The 15,446-nt window shown below is 33.0% G+C and overlaps 3 protein-coding genes across 10 annotated transcripts; 2 read left to right on the top strand and 1 right to left on the bottom strand.

Moving 5' to 3' along the window:
• Window positions 1–409: 409 nt before the first annotated feature.
• On the top strand, window positions 410–4,947 carry LOC126748811 (8-oxo-dGDP phosphatase NUDT18). 2 transcript variants are annotated; one of them, XM_050458282.1, is made up of 6 exons: window positions 410–573; window positions 658–924; window positions 3,768–3,905; window positions 3,959–4,105; window positions 4,156–4,432; window positions 4,488–4,947. In XM_050458282.1, exons 2-6 carry the CDS (start codon window positions 665–667, stop codon window positions 4,677–4,679), a joined length of 1,014 nt encoding a protein of 337 aa, XP_050314239.1. In that variant the 5' UTR covers window positions 410–573; window positions 658–664; the 3' UTR covers window positions 4,680–4,947. The 2 variants fall into 2 exon arrangements, with proteins under 2 accessions (XP_050314239.1, XP_050314238.1); XM_050458281.1 differs by having other exon boundaries at window positions 413–924.
• Window positions 4,948–5,004: 57 nt separating this feature from the next.
• Window positions 5,005–9,328, bottom strand: LOC126748808 (GA-binding protein subunit beta-1-like). 4 transcript variants are annotated; one of them, XM_050458277.1, is made up of 12 exons: window positions 9,310–9,328; window positions 8,594–8,692; window positions 8,380–8,535; window positions 7,709–7,906; window positions 7,085–7,250; window positions 6,931–7,032; window positions 6,778–6,876; window positions 6,544–6,603; window positions 6,420–6,482; window positions 6,188–6,367; window positions 5,888–6,135; window positions 5,005–5,836 (listed from the first exon to the last, which is right to left on the bottom strand). In XM_050458277.1, exons 2-12 carry the CDS (start codon window positions 8,687–8,689, stop codon window positions 5,678–5,680), a joined length of 1,527 nt encoding a protein of 508 aa, XP_050314234.1. In that variant the 5' UTR covers window positions 8,690–8,692; window positions 9,310–9,328; the 3' UTR covers window positions 5,005–5,677. The 4 variants fall into 4 exon arrangements, with proteins under 4 accessions (XP_050314234.1, XP_050314232.1, XP_050314233.1 ...); XM_050458275.1 differs by lacking the exon at window positions 9,310–9,328 and adding an exon at window positions 9,082–9,202; XM_050458276.1 differs by lacking the exon at window positions 9,310–9,328 and adding an exon at window positions 8,910–9,015.
• A 162-nt stretch (window positions 9,329–9,490) lies between these two features.
• LOC126748809 (S-phase kinase-associated protein 2) lies at window positions 9,491–13,987 on the top strand. 4 transcript variants are annotated; one of them, XR_007664817.1, is made up of 9 exons: window positions 9,491–9,740; window positions 9,796–10,018; window positions 12,004–12,115; window positions 12,169–12,392; window positions 12,452–12,735; window positions 12,791–12,918; window positions 12,973–13,132; window positions 13,349–13,532; window positions 13,612–13,760. XR_007664817.1 is itself a non-coding variant. In XM_050458280.1 (8 exons), exons 1-8 carry the CDS (start codon window positions 9,685–9,687, stop codon window positions 13,217–13,219), a joined length of 1,212 nt encoding a protein of 403 aa, XP_050314237.1. In that variant the 5' UTR covers window positions 9,492–9,684; the 3' UTR covers window positions 13,220–13,342. The 4 variants fall into 4 exon arrangements, 2 of the variants coding, with proteins under 2 accessions (XP_050314237.1, XP_050314236.1); XR_007664818.1 differs by having other exon boundaries at window positions 13,592–13,723; XM_050458280.1 differs by lacking the exons at window positions 13,349–13,532; window positions 13,612–13,760 and adding an exon at window positions 13,195–13,342 and having other exon boundaries at window positions 9,492–9,740.
• Window positions 13,988–15,446: the final 1,459 nt, after the last annotated feature.

Raw genomic sequence — 15,446 nt, 5'->3', positions numbered from 1 at the left:
ATTAATAGGGTGATTACAATGGGGTTAATAATATCCCCTACGGCACCTTTTAATGATTTTCTTGGGCTATTAGAGCTCCCAGTCTGGATTGAGAGGGAAGTTAATCAAGGAAAAGATTTATAGGCCTACTTGCCGAGCTTAAGCTCTCCCATCCTTTGTAAAAAAATATATTAAGTAGTACTTCTTACAGGTGTACTCCCCGCACAATTATTTTAGCCCGCACCAATTTTTTTGGCCAAATTTTCGTAAAAAAAAGTTTTTCCTTTTAACACACAATCTGACAACTATGGAAGGTTTGTGTGAATTATTTGCTGGGGTTATACATAGCTTTAGCAGTTCAGACCAGAATGTTCATGTAGACGAAGAAGAAGAAGAAACATAACCCAACTTTATTATTTATTTACATTCTTACTAGTTTGTCAATAATAAACAGTTATAAACTTTCACTTACTAGAAGCCTTGCTGCTGGCATTTTTCTTAATTAAAATTTATGTGTTAATACCCACGGAGCAACAAGAATTCCATTGGAATGCGTTGCACCTTAGGCATATTACCAATAGCATAACATAACAGGTCAGTTTGTACTTCTTTCTAGGGGTCACAATCTTCCGAGACCTTCCGCATTCCGGTCAAGTTATTTATTTAAATTTTTAAAAGTATCACGATGCCAGATAGTGTAGAAACAAGTCTACTTAAGGTGCTTAATGGGGAAGCACTAGTGGGCGAAGAAGCAGAAATTTGCGATTTTACATTAGAAGACCAAAATGAAGCTCTGGAGTCGCAAGGAATACAACCTAGGATTGACCCCAATTATAAGCCAATCGTTGGGGAAACTATTAACTATATTGTTGCTTGTGTCATTTTGAATGAACATGGTGATGTCTTAATGATGCAAGAAGCAAAACAGAGCTGTGCTGGGAAATGGTATGTCTAACATATTAAGGGCCAGACTTATTCAAATTTTGTTATATGAATATATGTAGTATGGTTTCATAATGCTGATAAGTGCGACTGTAATATCCCTACATTCATTTCTTCTGTTCAATGAAGAATTATCAATCATGTAATTAAACTTGAAGATTACAAACAGTAATGGAGCAATGTTACTGCCCTGCAGCACTCCAGTTATTGCTGTGTAAAATATTACCCAATTTAGTACACCATGGTTACTTTATCAAAAGCCTTTGCACAATCTGTAATGATCACATCCAACTGTTTCTTATTATTAATAAGCTTAGCAATTGCCTCTGTTAGAAGATGAAAATTGGTGATATTCAAAACCATATTACTGTGGGGCAAACTTATTTATAAAGGTGTTCAAGATATCTTGGTATGTTTTTTGCAATTATTGGTTGATAATTGTTAATTAAAGATGCATCTCATGATTTAAATATTGGAGTCACAAACTTCTATATTTCAGGAAATGGACATAAAATATCTGAACATTCTCTATAAATATTGGACGGTATGTGATCACTACTAGTGGCTATTTCTGGTCTTAAGTATTTAATGCTTTGTCTAGGTAGAGAACCACTAACAGAATGCCTCTAAAAAAAAACTTCTGCAGGGATCCCAAAGAATATTTGGATTAATATTAAGCTAATTTCCGCAAATTTTCCTTGCTTTGCAATATGTCAAGTTGGAATAATGTATTGACTACTGTTAACCCACTGCATAACGTTCATCAAATAGTATTAAACAATTTTAACACTGCTTTTCCTGTTGTCAATATTAAGAAACGAAATAGAAAACCTTGGTATACTAAGGGTTTATGAGTATCTGGGAAAAATATGCATTCTCTTTTTTACATTATTTTAAAATTATTATAACAGATACCGCAAAATTTACAGAAACTCAATCAAAATGGCTAAGTGGACCTACTTTCAAAGGAGGATAAATAATTCCTCCAACAGAGCAAAAGAGTCTTGGAAGATTTTAAATGAGCTAAGGGGCAAAAATAATGTCTTGGTTATTCCAAGTACCTTAGATTCCAATGTCCTCAATTCCTTCTACTGTGATATTGCTAGTAACCTTGCAGCCAATCTCTCACAAAAAATAGATCGCAGGAGCTATCTCAGCAATGTGGTAGTAGCCGAATCTTTCTTTATTGCCCCCACAAGTGTAGAAGAGCTTAAACAGTTAATGGTTAATATTAAGAATAAGAGTTCATCAGGTTGGGATGGGCTTTCTCTTAAAATATGTTCTGCTTTACCTGTTGTTGCTTTGCAAGTCTTGGCCGAGTCAATTAACTTTTCATTTATGTCTGGAGTTTTCCCAGAGTGCTTAAAAAGAGCAATGATTGTTCCTCTTTACAAGGGTGGCGATCGCGACTGTCCTTCTAACTTTAGACCTATAGCGTTATTGCCTACTTTAGCCAAGATAGTGGAACGGCTCGTTAAGGTGAGGATGGTTTCATTTTTAAATAGGTTTGGCCTATTAAGTCTTCAGCAGTTTGGCTTTCGTGAGTCTGTGAGCACAAATTATGCTATCTTTAGCTTTCTAGAGCACCTGTACAACCGACTCAATGTTGGTGAAGTTGCAGCAGCGGTATTCTGTAACTTGCCCAAGGCATTCGACTTTATGAGTCACAGAGTGCTGCTGATGAAACTGGAGCTCTATGGTTTCAGAGGAACTGCCCCTGAGTGGTTTCGTTCCTACTTATCAAATCGTGTCCAGGCTGTCAAATTTAATGGTGGTATCTCTAAGAAACTTAATATAAATGTGGGTGTTCCGCAAGGATCAGTACTTGGTCTTTTAATTTTTCTCATTTATGTGAACGATCTGCCACAACTGCAGGTAACTGGTGTGCCGATGATACCACCATCCTCTGGCACGACTCTGATGTTTCTCAAATGGAGGCCAATATACGTGCAGATTTGTTAAAAATAAAAGACTGGTTTGATGCAAATTTTTTGACATTTAATGTTTCCAAAACAAATATCCTTAATTTTAAATGTAATACAAATGATATATGTTTAAATAATGAAGCCATCACCATGCCACCATCCAGTAAGTTTATGGGTCTTCCCATAGACAAGTTCCTTAAATTTGAAGACCATATTGTGAATTTATGTAGAAAAGTCTCATCAGGCTGCTACGCCTTAAGGGTTATTGCCACCAGTCTTAATTTCTCCATCGCCAGATCTGCATACTTCGCGATTATCGAGTCGCACCTTCGATATGGAATTTGCTTTTGGGGTTCATGTTCAAATTCACTTTTTAGTTCAGTGTTTGTACTCTAGAAAAGGGCCATTAGATATCTATGTGGGGCCAAGCCTCGTGACTCATGTCGCCCGCTTTTTGTAAGTCATAATATTTTAACCCTGTGTTGTATTTTTATTTTGGAAACAGTTTGCTTAGTTTTTAGAAAATATAAACAGGAACTTCACTTAGGAAGCCGCTATAATACGCGACAAAATTATTTGTTGAGGCTACCCATTCCTCATTTTGAACTTGTCCGTAGCTCTGTCATATATGGAGGTAGAAAGCTGTTTAATAAACTTTAACTAAAAATAAGACAACTTAAGACTGAAAAAAGCCTACGTACAAGGACGAAAATATTTCTTGCTAGTAAAGCGTACTATAGTTTAAGTGAATTTTTTAATGAATAGCATTTAAGTTTTATATAATTTTATTTTATTTTAAATTAGTTTCTCGTTTTTATTCATTTAATGTACAGTCTATTGGCTTTGTCTACAACTTCTATGTTTATATTGACAATAAAGCATTTTTGAGTTGAGTTATAAGCATTGTTATTTTCTTATTAGGTACCTACCTGCAGGCAGAATGGAAAAAGGTGAAACAATTGTTGAGGCATGTAAACGAGAGGTTCTTGAGGAAACTGGTTTAGAAATTGAATGCACCACATTAATTATGGTTGAATGTGCTGGGGGAATGTGGATTAGGTAAACTCTTCAATCATAAACTTGATGTCAACATTGTCATTTATTTATTTCAGATTTATTCTTACTGGAAAACAAATTGGGGGCACACTAAAAACACCGGCACAAGCAGACAAGGAATCACTTCAAGCCAAATGGGTTTCTAACATGGATGAACTGACTTTAAGGGCAACTGATATATTAGAGCTTATTGAAAGAACTAGGTAATATTATGAACTATGACATATATATAAATGAAGACTGTATATTTTAGAGCCTATGCCCATGCCCGTAAAATAAAAGATCCCACCTGGCACCTTGATCAGCTACCCTCACTAAGAGCGTACCCTCAAATATTCTTAAGAGTTGTAATAGTAATTAAGAAAAAAGCAACTAACAGAACTCATATTTTGTTAAGTGAGAGGACATCTTGGCATCTACCCTGCTGTCAAATCAATCCTGGAAAAAGTTTCCATTCCACATTGAGGAAGTTTATGGTTGATTTGTTTGGTGCTGAAGTGCCGGTGCATAAACCCCACGGCTTATTATCTGTAAGGATTGTTTATTTATTTTATTAAGTGTCGATATTTATTATCCCTGTTTTAGGTGGAACATGATCCTCGTAACGGTCAAGATGGTGCATGCTTAACACTCTTAGTATCTTTTAAATCACCATTAGAAGAGGTGCCAATTATAGGAAAATGTGTTTGGCATGAAGTTTCAAAAGACTTGGGAGACAAATTAATACAAAGGGTTGTAAACCGAAATGCTACATTCCCAATCCGTGTGATTAAATAAATCATTTTATTGATCTACAAGGCCCTTAGAACCTTGCTAGTTGTGACTGACGATATTTGACGTATTAACCCCTTTTAAAGCAATGTCATAATTTCCAGGGTTTTTGCTAAATATGTTTATTTATTGTATATTAACTTGTTGATTATAATATGAAAATTTTATTTAATTGTGTATTATCCTATATAAAGCATTTATTATTGTTTAGATTCGTCTTTATTGCTAGTTGATTGTAACACGTTGCTATTTTAAATAGATTACTTTTTATAAATGAGATTTTTATTCAGGTTTTATGCAAAATCATCCAATATTTTAAAATGAAAAGACATTTTCAACTTTTTATACATTTTATTAAAAAAAGTCTTTTATAAAAATAAGCTTATTCTAAAAGATAACTATAAGGTGACCAATTAGTCCTGCTAAAACCGTTTTTCCATTATCAAAAAAAGGTCAATGCTATGGCAAGCAACTATGAGATATAAAGTACTAGGCAATAACCTGTAAACTAAGGTACTAATTGGCCCCATATAATTATTTAAAGCTTTGCTCAATGAGCCATACCTTTAATTACCACCATATTCAAGATGTGAACTTAATTAAATTAATAGGTACGGTCATAGTAACGTAAAATTAAAATTCTAGCAATAAGGCTGGACCTCAACAGCCTAACATGGTAACAAAGGTTATAAAAAACAAACTGATTCCACTCCAATAACTTGAATAATAAAAAGAAAAAAAAAAACAATTTGATCCAAAATTTCTACCCTAGAACACCAGATATAGAAAACTACTAAAAGACCTCTTAGAGGGCACATTAGTATGTAGTAAGTAATTTAAATATTGGCTTGAACATATGTATAAAGTTATTGATAAGAAAACATCCAAAAGCTGGCAGTCACCCCAGTTTTATGATGTTTACAGAAAAAAAGCAAAGTCTGATATCCTAAGGTTACATAAACCTATGTATATAAAATAAATAAAAACAAAGTGAAATCCATTCATTATTTGGAAGAATCCACTAATAATACATGTATCCTTTTTTTGTACCGTTCCAATTCCATTTCTTTTAATTCCAACTTTGTCTTATATTCCTCAATCGTTTTCTTGGCTTCTTCTAGTTCCTTTAAAGCCCCATCTAAGCTGAGATTAGTTTTATGCACCTAGAAAAATACATTAATAAACAATGAATCGACTATTAGAAAAAAACATACCACTTTCAAGTTGTTCCCATAAGGTGTAAGACGATTTTTCTTCATAATAATTCGTTTTATAGGCTTATTAGGCAGCGCAAAATTAACAGGTGCTGGAGTCACAGTAGTTTGTGCTTCTGTAGTCATCGACAGAAATTGCTCTGGAGAGATTGTTATCACTGTATTTGGTTCAGGCTCACTCAATGCAACTGAAGACTCCTGGTTTGCTTCTTGTTGTTTCACTGTATTTAAAACTTCCTTTCCAATGTCTAAAACAATTTTTCTTAAAAACCAATCAATTATTTGTTTCATAAAATATACCTGTTAATACTACAGAATGCCCATTTTCCATAACGGCATTCAAAATGCTACTGTCCTCGCCATCATTGGGTATCATGGTAATTCCATGCTCTTGTAACAGTTGCATTGCTGAGAAATTATTATCACTATCTTCATCCGTTGATTGAAGTAATTTTAGGTTTGATAAAGGGATACTTCCACCTTAAAAAAGACGTATTTAAAAAATGTTTTTATGAGGAGATAAAGTACTCACTTTTTTCACTAATCTGAGGCAGTTCTTCATTTATATCTTTAGCCAAGTTTATGATCACTGGGTCTAAAAGAATATTAAAAATTATTTTTATGGTCTTAGTAATAAATGAGAGTTTTTTTGTCACCTTTTGAACTAGCCTGAGTGTAGTTTTCGTCATTATCACATATACTAATTAAATAAGATTCTACAAAAACACAGTGTGATATAAGATGTTTCTATATTAGGGTGGCTATCAGCCATAACTCAGAAACTACTGCACATACCCACTGAACATGTAAAGAAATATTTGGATGTAATTAAAGGACTATGGGTTATATCCAGTAGTTTCCAAAATATGGGAGAAAGAAATAAATCCTACCGTTATTGCTATCCTCACTGTTAACAACTTCAGTCTGTGAATGTTGTAGATTAATAAAATTGCTTTCATCAACTATTATCACAGGTCTGAGTAGGTTATCTGAAAGAATTTTAAGAAAATTAAAACGACTATGAAAAATTTGCAATTTTTTACCACTGTCCATGTCATTCGTGGGTGTAAAATGATCATTTTGCTCAATACTTTGAAGTTCTTCTGATAAGTTCTGTATGGCAGGTTCTGGATTCTCTACATAACCTTTAAAATAAATTAATATATGATTTATAACTCTTTAAAAGCAAGCATTTACCTTGAAACAGATCTGTTATATCCATATTATCTACTTGCTTAGCAATGTCAAGAGGAGAAAGATCAAATTTATTTTTAATATCTATCCTTGCATTATGTCTTAGTAGTAATTCCACTATATCTGGATGTTGGTTTTGGACTGCCCAATGGAGAGGAGTCATATTAAGCTATAATTTTACAATTACAATCAATCTTATACAGTGCAATTTTTTTATCTTGGGTCATAGGGTCATATTAGAACCTGTTCTATTTAATCGATAGGATTGAAACTTGGAACAAGTGAAGTTTAAGTTAACTGACTTTAAAAAATCCCATTATTTTGCAAAAAAATTTGCGAGAAACCTATTTAAAATACGTTTTTCTGATGAAAAAGTTTGCTTTTTCTGCACGTCGTAACCTTCATTAACCTTAATTATAATTTATATATAGTTATTATTGGTTTCTCGCAAATTTTTTTGCAAAATAATGGGATTTTTTAAAGTCTGTTAACTTAAACTTCACTTGTTCCTAGTTTCAATCCTATCGATAAAATAGAACAGGTTCTGACATGGGGTTGAAAATATTACACGTAAAACCCTATGACCCAAAATAAAAAAAATGCACTGTATACAAAAATCAATGTTACCATATCAACACAGTCAACTTCCACCCCATGTTCCAGTAGCAATTCAACTATTCTAAAATGTCCCTCATAAACAGCTAAATGCAAGGGCGATCTATCAACCTTGTTTCTGGCATCCTTTGTTATGCCTCCTTTAAGTAAAGCCACACATATTTCATACTGATTATGCTGCGCAGCAAGGTGTAGTGGAGTTACTCCCAACTAAAATATACAATAGGATTAGGGAAAAACTACTTAACAAGAGGGTAAAAAAAAACAATTTCTAAACTAGCCCCAATTTGGATTTAAATTGTACAAGACACTACTTTCCATATGCTTGAAAAACTCTATTTTATCTCATGAAATTCTGATGAATAGTTAGGATAAGAAGTTGACATTGTTTGTACCTGGCTACCTAAATTGAGTACAGATCTCTAAAACATTGATTCACTTTCATCAAAAAAACTTGTGATATCTAATGCTTCATCTCTTTTTCTTCTATCTTGTCTGGTTATTTCATTATTGCATAAATTTACCTAGTTTTATGTTAATGCTTTTCTACTAGATGTAAGTATATTAAGAAATTTGTTTGGTACCCAGAGTACCAATATTTCAATGATAGCTTTGTTATAAACATTTTGTATTTCTAAGCAGTAAAGCTTATTTTAACTTTAACAATAGTAAAAGGAGCTTACCCAGTCAGCGATGAAAGGACACCCATTACTTAAAAGTTCATTTACTTCATTCAAATCACCATCTGCGGCTGCTTGCAATAAATTTTTTCCCAATTCATTGAAATGATATGAGGCTGCTACTGTTGAATCGGTGCTGTTAAGTGTTACTGGAAGAATCTGAAAGAGGTATTTATCAAATAATGGAATTTTCACTGTTTTTAGACTGAATGCTTACTGAACTGATATTTTCAGAAGTTTTATCTTTAACTAAAGACTGTGTAGTTAAAAACACACTTATGGGTTTTGTGGCTTCTTTTAAGACCTTTATCATGACCTAAAACATAGAAAAAAGGACTGCATACCATCCGTTTGTTTATATTTACATTTTCGAAAAAGTTTGGTTATAACTCGAGAATGTTTTTGAGGTCACAGGAAAAGCACAATCCACCATCTTGGATGGAAAGTTATTTCCTTTTCCTGTGCAGAACGGAAGTGAGTTTTCAAAATCAAATTTTGAATAATCTAAATCTGTTGGAAAGTCTTAATCTTACCAGTTTTTAAAGGTGGAATTTATTTTTCTAAAACTTTTAAGGGAAATTATAATGGTTAAACAATAAAAGGATATAAAATCTAAATACACTTTCAACATGAAACTTCAAGCTGACATTCCAGCGTTGCCAGTTTTTATTTATGTTAAGGAATATATATATAAATAAATAATACCCTCTGTTTCATTATTTTATTAAATCCAATTATGTCCCAATAAACTGAAACTACTCAATATACTTTAGTAAAAACTGATACTCTCCAGTGTTGCCCCTTTTGAACATAACCACAATCTTTTATATTGTAGAGGCAACAAAAGAGAGAGAAAGAGCAACAATTCTAGAAACCCTGTATAGCCTTTAACTTACAGGCTGTAGTTAACAGTTTTAAAATGGCTGTACTAACCTTAATTGAATGTTAATATAGTTTTCTGTCCTTCTCTTTTGCAAGCAAGCAAAAGAGATAAAAACAGAGAGACGTGCTAGCACTCAAGGAACATGGGGATTTTTTTTATTTGCCTGATTGATGCACCTGATCCAATTTCTCGGTATCTTTCTCTATTCTTATACAAAAGACAGGGATAAGCACTGACCCACTGGGTTAGGACAGTTTGTTTTTCTGCAAACACAGCTGATTTTCGACGGTCTATTCGATCATTCGTTCAGCGATTTGTTTGGAGGTTGCATGTAGATTTAGCCGGGGGTTTTGGAGGGAAATTTTGGGATGTAAAAACGGATTATTAAAGAGTTTAATAAAAGTGGTTAAAAATAAGAGAAAGGAATGGCTCAACAAGTTTTAAAATCCGTAGACGTGAATACAGATGAGGCTCCTGCAAGGTAGTATACCATTTTCTCATATAAAATGGTAATAAAACTCCACAAATATTTTCAGCAAACGTGCTAGACTTGATGATGGTGAGGGCAAGGGAGGCTCTTGGGCTCCCTGGATCTTAACCAAAGGGGAAGTTATCCTTCACGACGAGCATGATCGTGGAATCGGCAGACTAGATTGTGTACCTGACAATTTGGCACTTGATGAAGACACCATTTTCAACAAAAATGTTGATGTTGATGTTTCTTGTGTTTCTATGACTCCTATTTCAAGAGACAAGCAGGTAAGCGTTGATAGTTCTACAGTTTGTTTTTTTTTTTAGAAGATTTTTTTTTAACAAGCAGCATTATTTTGTTTAATCCCTTTTGGTAAGTAAGTTTTTCCAGTTATATTATCTTAAATTCACATTTTTTTGTTGGGATTTCAATTTGACAAGTTTAGACTGTCAGTACTTTGACTATAGGTGGAAAACTTAAATTTGTGTTAGTTCAGGTACTTTGATGTAAGTTTATTGTGAAAATAGGTATGTAATTATTAATAAACATATCTTTGTACAGCTACATTACAATTTTTCTGTATCTTGATGGTTCTTGATTCAGGCTTGCCCATGTGGTAACTTATAAATTCAGCGAAAGGTGGTAACATTCGTGTATCTCTATAGCTCAGTGAACTCTGAGACCAACAGAGATTGAATTTTGCTATAGAATACATGAATACCATTCAAATGTAATTCATTGATTGCAAACCAGTAGTCAGTCCTCTCCTGCAACCTTGACAAAACCTCCATAGCAGCCTCTTCAGTCTCCACAGTAGATGAGACAGTTGTGTCATCAAGAAAAAGTGTGAACTTTGCTGTTTATTAACCTTAACTGCCTGTGTCCTGTGGCTTATCGATTTGTTTATGAATATCAGAGTTTCACAGATTGATCAAATTCAGATTCTTTATTAATGTAAATGCACAAAGAAGTCAGAATACAAAAGATACAAAGTACAATAGGAAATTTGTCTATACTATTTAAAATTGTGTTGTTGAAAGTAAAGGTATATAAAAGTTAAAAATTGTAATTCAAAAATTCTTCACATGAATAAAAGGATTCCTAAACTAGCACTTCTTTAATTTTTTTTTAACTAAAAAGATGCAGGTTCTGCGTCTCTAAAGGTATTCTAGTGAAAAACTTAACCCAATATTCTGAACCACTATTACACCTCGTCAAATATTGGTAAGTGGGAACCTCTGCATAACCCTGACTTTTTTTATAGAGAAATACATAGTAAGTTTTTTAAATATATATAGAGAGAAGGGATAGTTAATATACTAAGAGTTCTGCAGGTGATTTTTGTGTTTTCCGAGCATTTTCATTAAACTTCTCGCCCATAATAATAGCAAAACCATCATCATGTAGATTTCATTATTGCAAGTAGGAAATTTATAAATGGATCCAATATGTGGCGCCACTTGAGTTCATACATGCAGGCCTGCCTTTAAAAACTGTTTATGCAGTTGGTTATTCTCCAGTAGCAGTTACGCTAGCAAGTTGTCTGTTTGTGTGTGCAGCTTTTAAGTGCCAAATTTTCAATCTGGTAATTAATGGTGTATTTAAATTAGGGGTTGTGCCATTGTGTATTATTTTACATCACCCATTGAATGGTCCTATGGTTGGAGCCTTTGGTGTGATACTCAAATCACAAGACAGTTTTAGCACTAACCAAAACTCTTTATTTTACCCTCAAAGTAAGAAAGTAAAATAAAGAATTTTGGTTAGTGTTAAAACTGTCGTGTGATTTTTTTGAATGGTGTTTAACAGTTTAGGTAAATGTTCTTTTTGTTTATAAAATAATATTCACTTCATATTAAATGTTCTTTAATTGTAAAAAACTTTGGAAGCTCCCATTTAATAAAACATATTTAAAAAGGTCATTTTGGACCATGTTAATGAATAGTGAATGTCTTTTTTTTAATTAAAATTTAATAATTTTACCATTTTTCAAAAACTTCTTAAAACTCCTTGTCAGCTAAAATTTTTTCATAATTTAATTGCAAACCATTAACCTTGTACCCAGAGGCTTCGAACAATGGTAAATGCTTACTCAGAACTATTAGCGTTATATGGCCGAATAACTTGATAAGAAATACCAATATCTGATAGATTAATTTCTTGTTTGTTTGCTTATTAAATATAGGTGATTTTCTTGGAATATGGTTGAATTGCAATATTTCAATGCCATAAGAGTGATAAACAATTTTTTATGACAACGATTATTTTGCAGCTCTCTATATTAGAATCAGCGCTTACCAAAGAATCTTTAGATAAATTAACAGTTGGAGAGTGGAGTAATTTAATGACCAGCAAACCAATTATAAAACCAGAAGACAAGATGAGTAAGCTGTTAATATTTGAAACATTTCACCCATTAACCCCCATCTAATTCCAGATTACTTTGACCTTCTATCTGATGAGGTGGTTCTTCAGATCTTCCGTTGGATACCGAAAAGCAACTTGCGTGACATCGCACTCACTTGCTCTAGATTCCATCGATTGAGCAATGATGAGACTCTCTGGACTCGCATGGATGTTTCGAACAAACATTTGGATGAAGGTGACTTGGGATTGATTTTGAGTAGGCAAGTGATTGTTTTGCGCCTGGCCAAGTCCACTGTAAGTATACAATTATTTAAATCCTCTGTTAGTGTGGTAGCATAAAAATGTTCTTTTAGATCCTTGACAATCCCATCTTGGGCAACTGTAAAGCTGCAAGCGAAGACTTTCAATGCAGACTGATGTACTTGGATCTGAGCATGTCGACCATTTCCTGTGAGAGTTTGATTGTGGTGTTCAACAAGTGCCGCAAATTAAAAAAGATCAGTTTGGAGAATATCAGATTGAACGATGAGGTGCTACTTGCCCTGTCAGCTAACACTTGCCTTGAAGTTGTCAATTTGGCCATGGCCTCGGGGATCAAAGAGGACGGATTGAAATATTTGCTCACCAATTGCAAATTGTAAGGGATGAATAATTATGTAATTAATTTATTAGGAACAAATAAATTATTATAGGATAAGGGAGCTGAATGTGGCTTGGACTTACCTTAATTCCAACTGCATTGAGTACTTGTGCAAGAACTTGCCGATAACAATGGATAGACTCAATGTTGCAGGATGCAGAAAATTGCTTTTAGACAGAAGTAAGGAAAATATCATTTATGCTTTTATTTGTGTTATATTTATTCTTTTTTTAGATGTGCAATCATTGGTGGCATGCTGCCCAAATTTAAGAGAGCTTGATTTGTCTGACTGTACAGTAATTACTGAACGGTCCATACAGCACATAACAACTTTAAAGCATTTGACTTTCATTGCACTCTCTCGTTGCTACATGGTATCGCACGAGTCGCTTGCGTAAGTATATTCTTTGCTATCCTTTTAAGTACTTTATTGAGAGACCCTGTTTTTTTACACAGCATCCTCTTTCATCTTGAATATTGAAACACTAGAAGCATCAGTAGGTTGCGGGTGGGAACAAAACGAACCGTTTAATTATTCTAGTTATTTCAATATTCAAAGTATTATTTTTGAAAAAGGCCAAATGTCCAAATCCAAAAATGTGTCTTACAGAGAGTTAATAGACAATCCTGCTGTGCACATTAAAGGTTTCCCATACCCCATCCTACTTCCTATTGTTATGTGACAATTGTGTGTCCTCATAGATGCGCTGTTGTCAAAGACCCGTCAAATTCAAGTTATTTTTTTCACTCCATGTGTGTTTTTAAATTAGTCTATTGTAAACTGCCTACTTTTGGTGAGTAATAATTTGATTTTTTAATGCAATGGCAAATTTTCCACATTTTAAACTCAAAGAGTTTTAACGATTTTTGTAGAACCCTCCGCTGCTTAAAAAATCTCGCTTACTTGGATATCCACGGTGGTTATTTAGACCGCATTCAGCTCAACGAGGTCCAAACCAGTTTGGGAGCAAGGGTTCAGCTGAACCAATTCAAGTTCAGTTCAGTGGCTCGCCCTACAGTCGGATTACGTCGTTCCAGCATTTGGAACTTAAGGGTGCGAGATTAAGGAACTCGGACGCAGTTCATATGTATTATTTGGGAATATTAGTACCACACTGTTATTATAATTTATCTATCTGATCTCTCGAGGGGAGAAATAGGCTGTTTCTACTTAATAGACTTTTATGTTTTTTTTTTAAAGGTCAACTTTTAAAGACGTTGAACTATTAATATATATTTTTTGTCAATATTTTGGTGTTTTTTTTTTAAATTTAATCCCAAAGGGGCGTGCGAACGAGACTTTTTATTAAGGGTTTTTTAGAACTTGAAGATAAATAACAATAATAAATAGTCTTTTTAGCAAAGTTTAGTCTAAACTATTCTGAAACTTAACCCATTAGTTTGATGCTAAATTTACATAGATTTTTCTAAATAATGGCACTATTACTTAATTCATATTGTATAAATTGAACACAAAAAATAGATATTGAGAAAGTATGATCCATAAAAAAGAGATATCAATGATTGTGCAAAATAAAAGCAAAGAAAGAGTACCAGTGATATGGGCTAAAATTCCAGAACTAGTGTGAATCTATCAAAAAGTTTTTATAACTTGTATCAGTAAAGGACTTTTTAAACATGAAAGTGCTAAATCGAGGAAGGAAAATAAATATTGCGATAATGTGTATAAAGGTGTTCTCTAAATGCAGTTTTATCCTTTATAACTTGGCTTACTCATTTGAATAACTTTATGAACAAATAAAATATACTAACTTTAACAACCTGTACCCGTTAGTAAAATTAAGCTAAATAACTTCTTTTGCTTTAAGAAGTATTCTGTGGTACCCTTGAAGTCCAGACATTCCAGTTATTAAGGCTTAGAAAAAGATCACATATATGAAAAAACTATAAAGATTCACAAAGTAATTTTGAAGTTTTTCTATTTAAATAGAGCCATCTTAAATTTGTATAGTATCATTTTGGGTTAACTTGTGGTTGAAAAGTCATTTTTGAGTCTAAATTAACTACCAAGATATTTTGTTTCAGATCTGATTAGTAAATTTTCATTATTAATTACAAAATTAATATGGTTCAATATTGATGAGTGTTTCAGTTTTAAAGAATATTGTCGAAATTTTTTTTGGATTTAAAGTTTAGTACTGTACTAGAGAGAAATCATAGATTTTATTTATACATAATTGTAATTTTTGAATACATTCAGGTAAGTTTTAATATAAGTATGCATAAAAATCTGTAGAAATTTGATCAACATTCATGATTTTTTTTACTGTGACCACTGCCAAGGCACTTAGGTAAGATTTTATTATCTCTAATGAAGTTTCACTAAACCCATAAAACTTTAATTTAGCTAGAAGGGATTTATAGTTTACTGCAATAATCCTAACTCTGAAATATGTCATCTGCGACTGAAGTACTAATTATACGGAGATAGTACTGTGGAGGAAAAAAGCCTGACTATTCTGAATTTATTATTGAGTTGTTAACAAAACAAGAAAATCTCATGTCAAAGATTTTTGACATGACTAGTGCACTATTTTAGGACGTAGATCAGAGTATACTACATTGGATTTACAATTTTTGGTAACCAAGCCACACTTTCAATTGGAAGGAAAATAGCTGTGTTCAGTAGAGACATTGATTGTGTGAGTTATATATGGAATTATAAAAGAACAACATTTCTTTATTAA

Source organism: Anthonomus grandis, chromosome 22 (genome assembly GCF_022605725.1).
Source record: "Anthonomus grandis grandis chromosome 22, icAntGran1.3, whole genome shotgun sequence".
Taxonomy (NCBI): Eukaryota; Metazoa; Arthropoda; class Insecta; order Coleoptera; family Curculionidae; genus Anthonomus; species Anthonomus grandis.
Note: the sequence above shows the minus strand (reverse complement) of the source record. Positions and strands in the feature narration are given on the sequence as shown.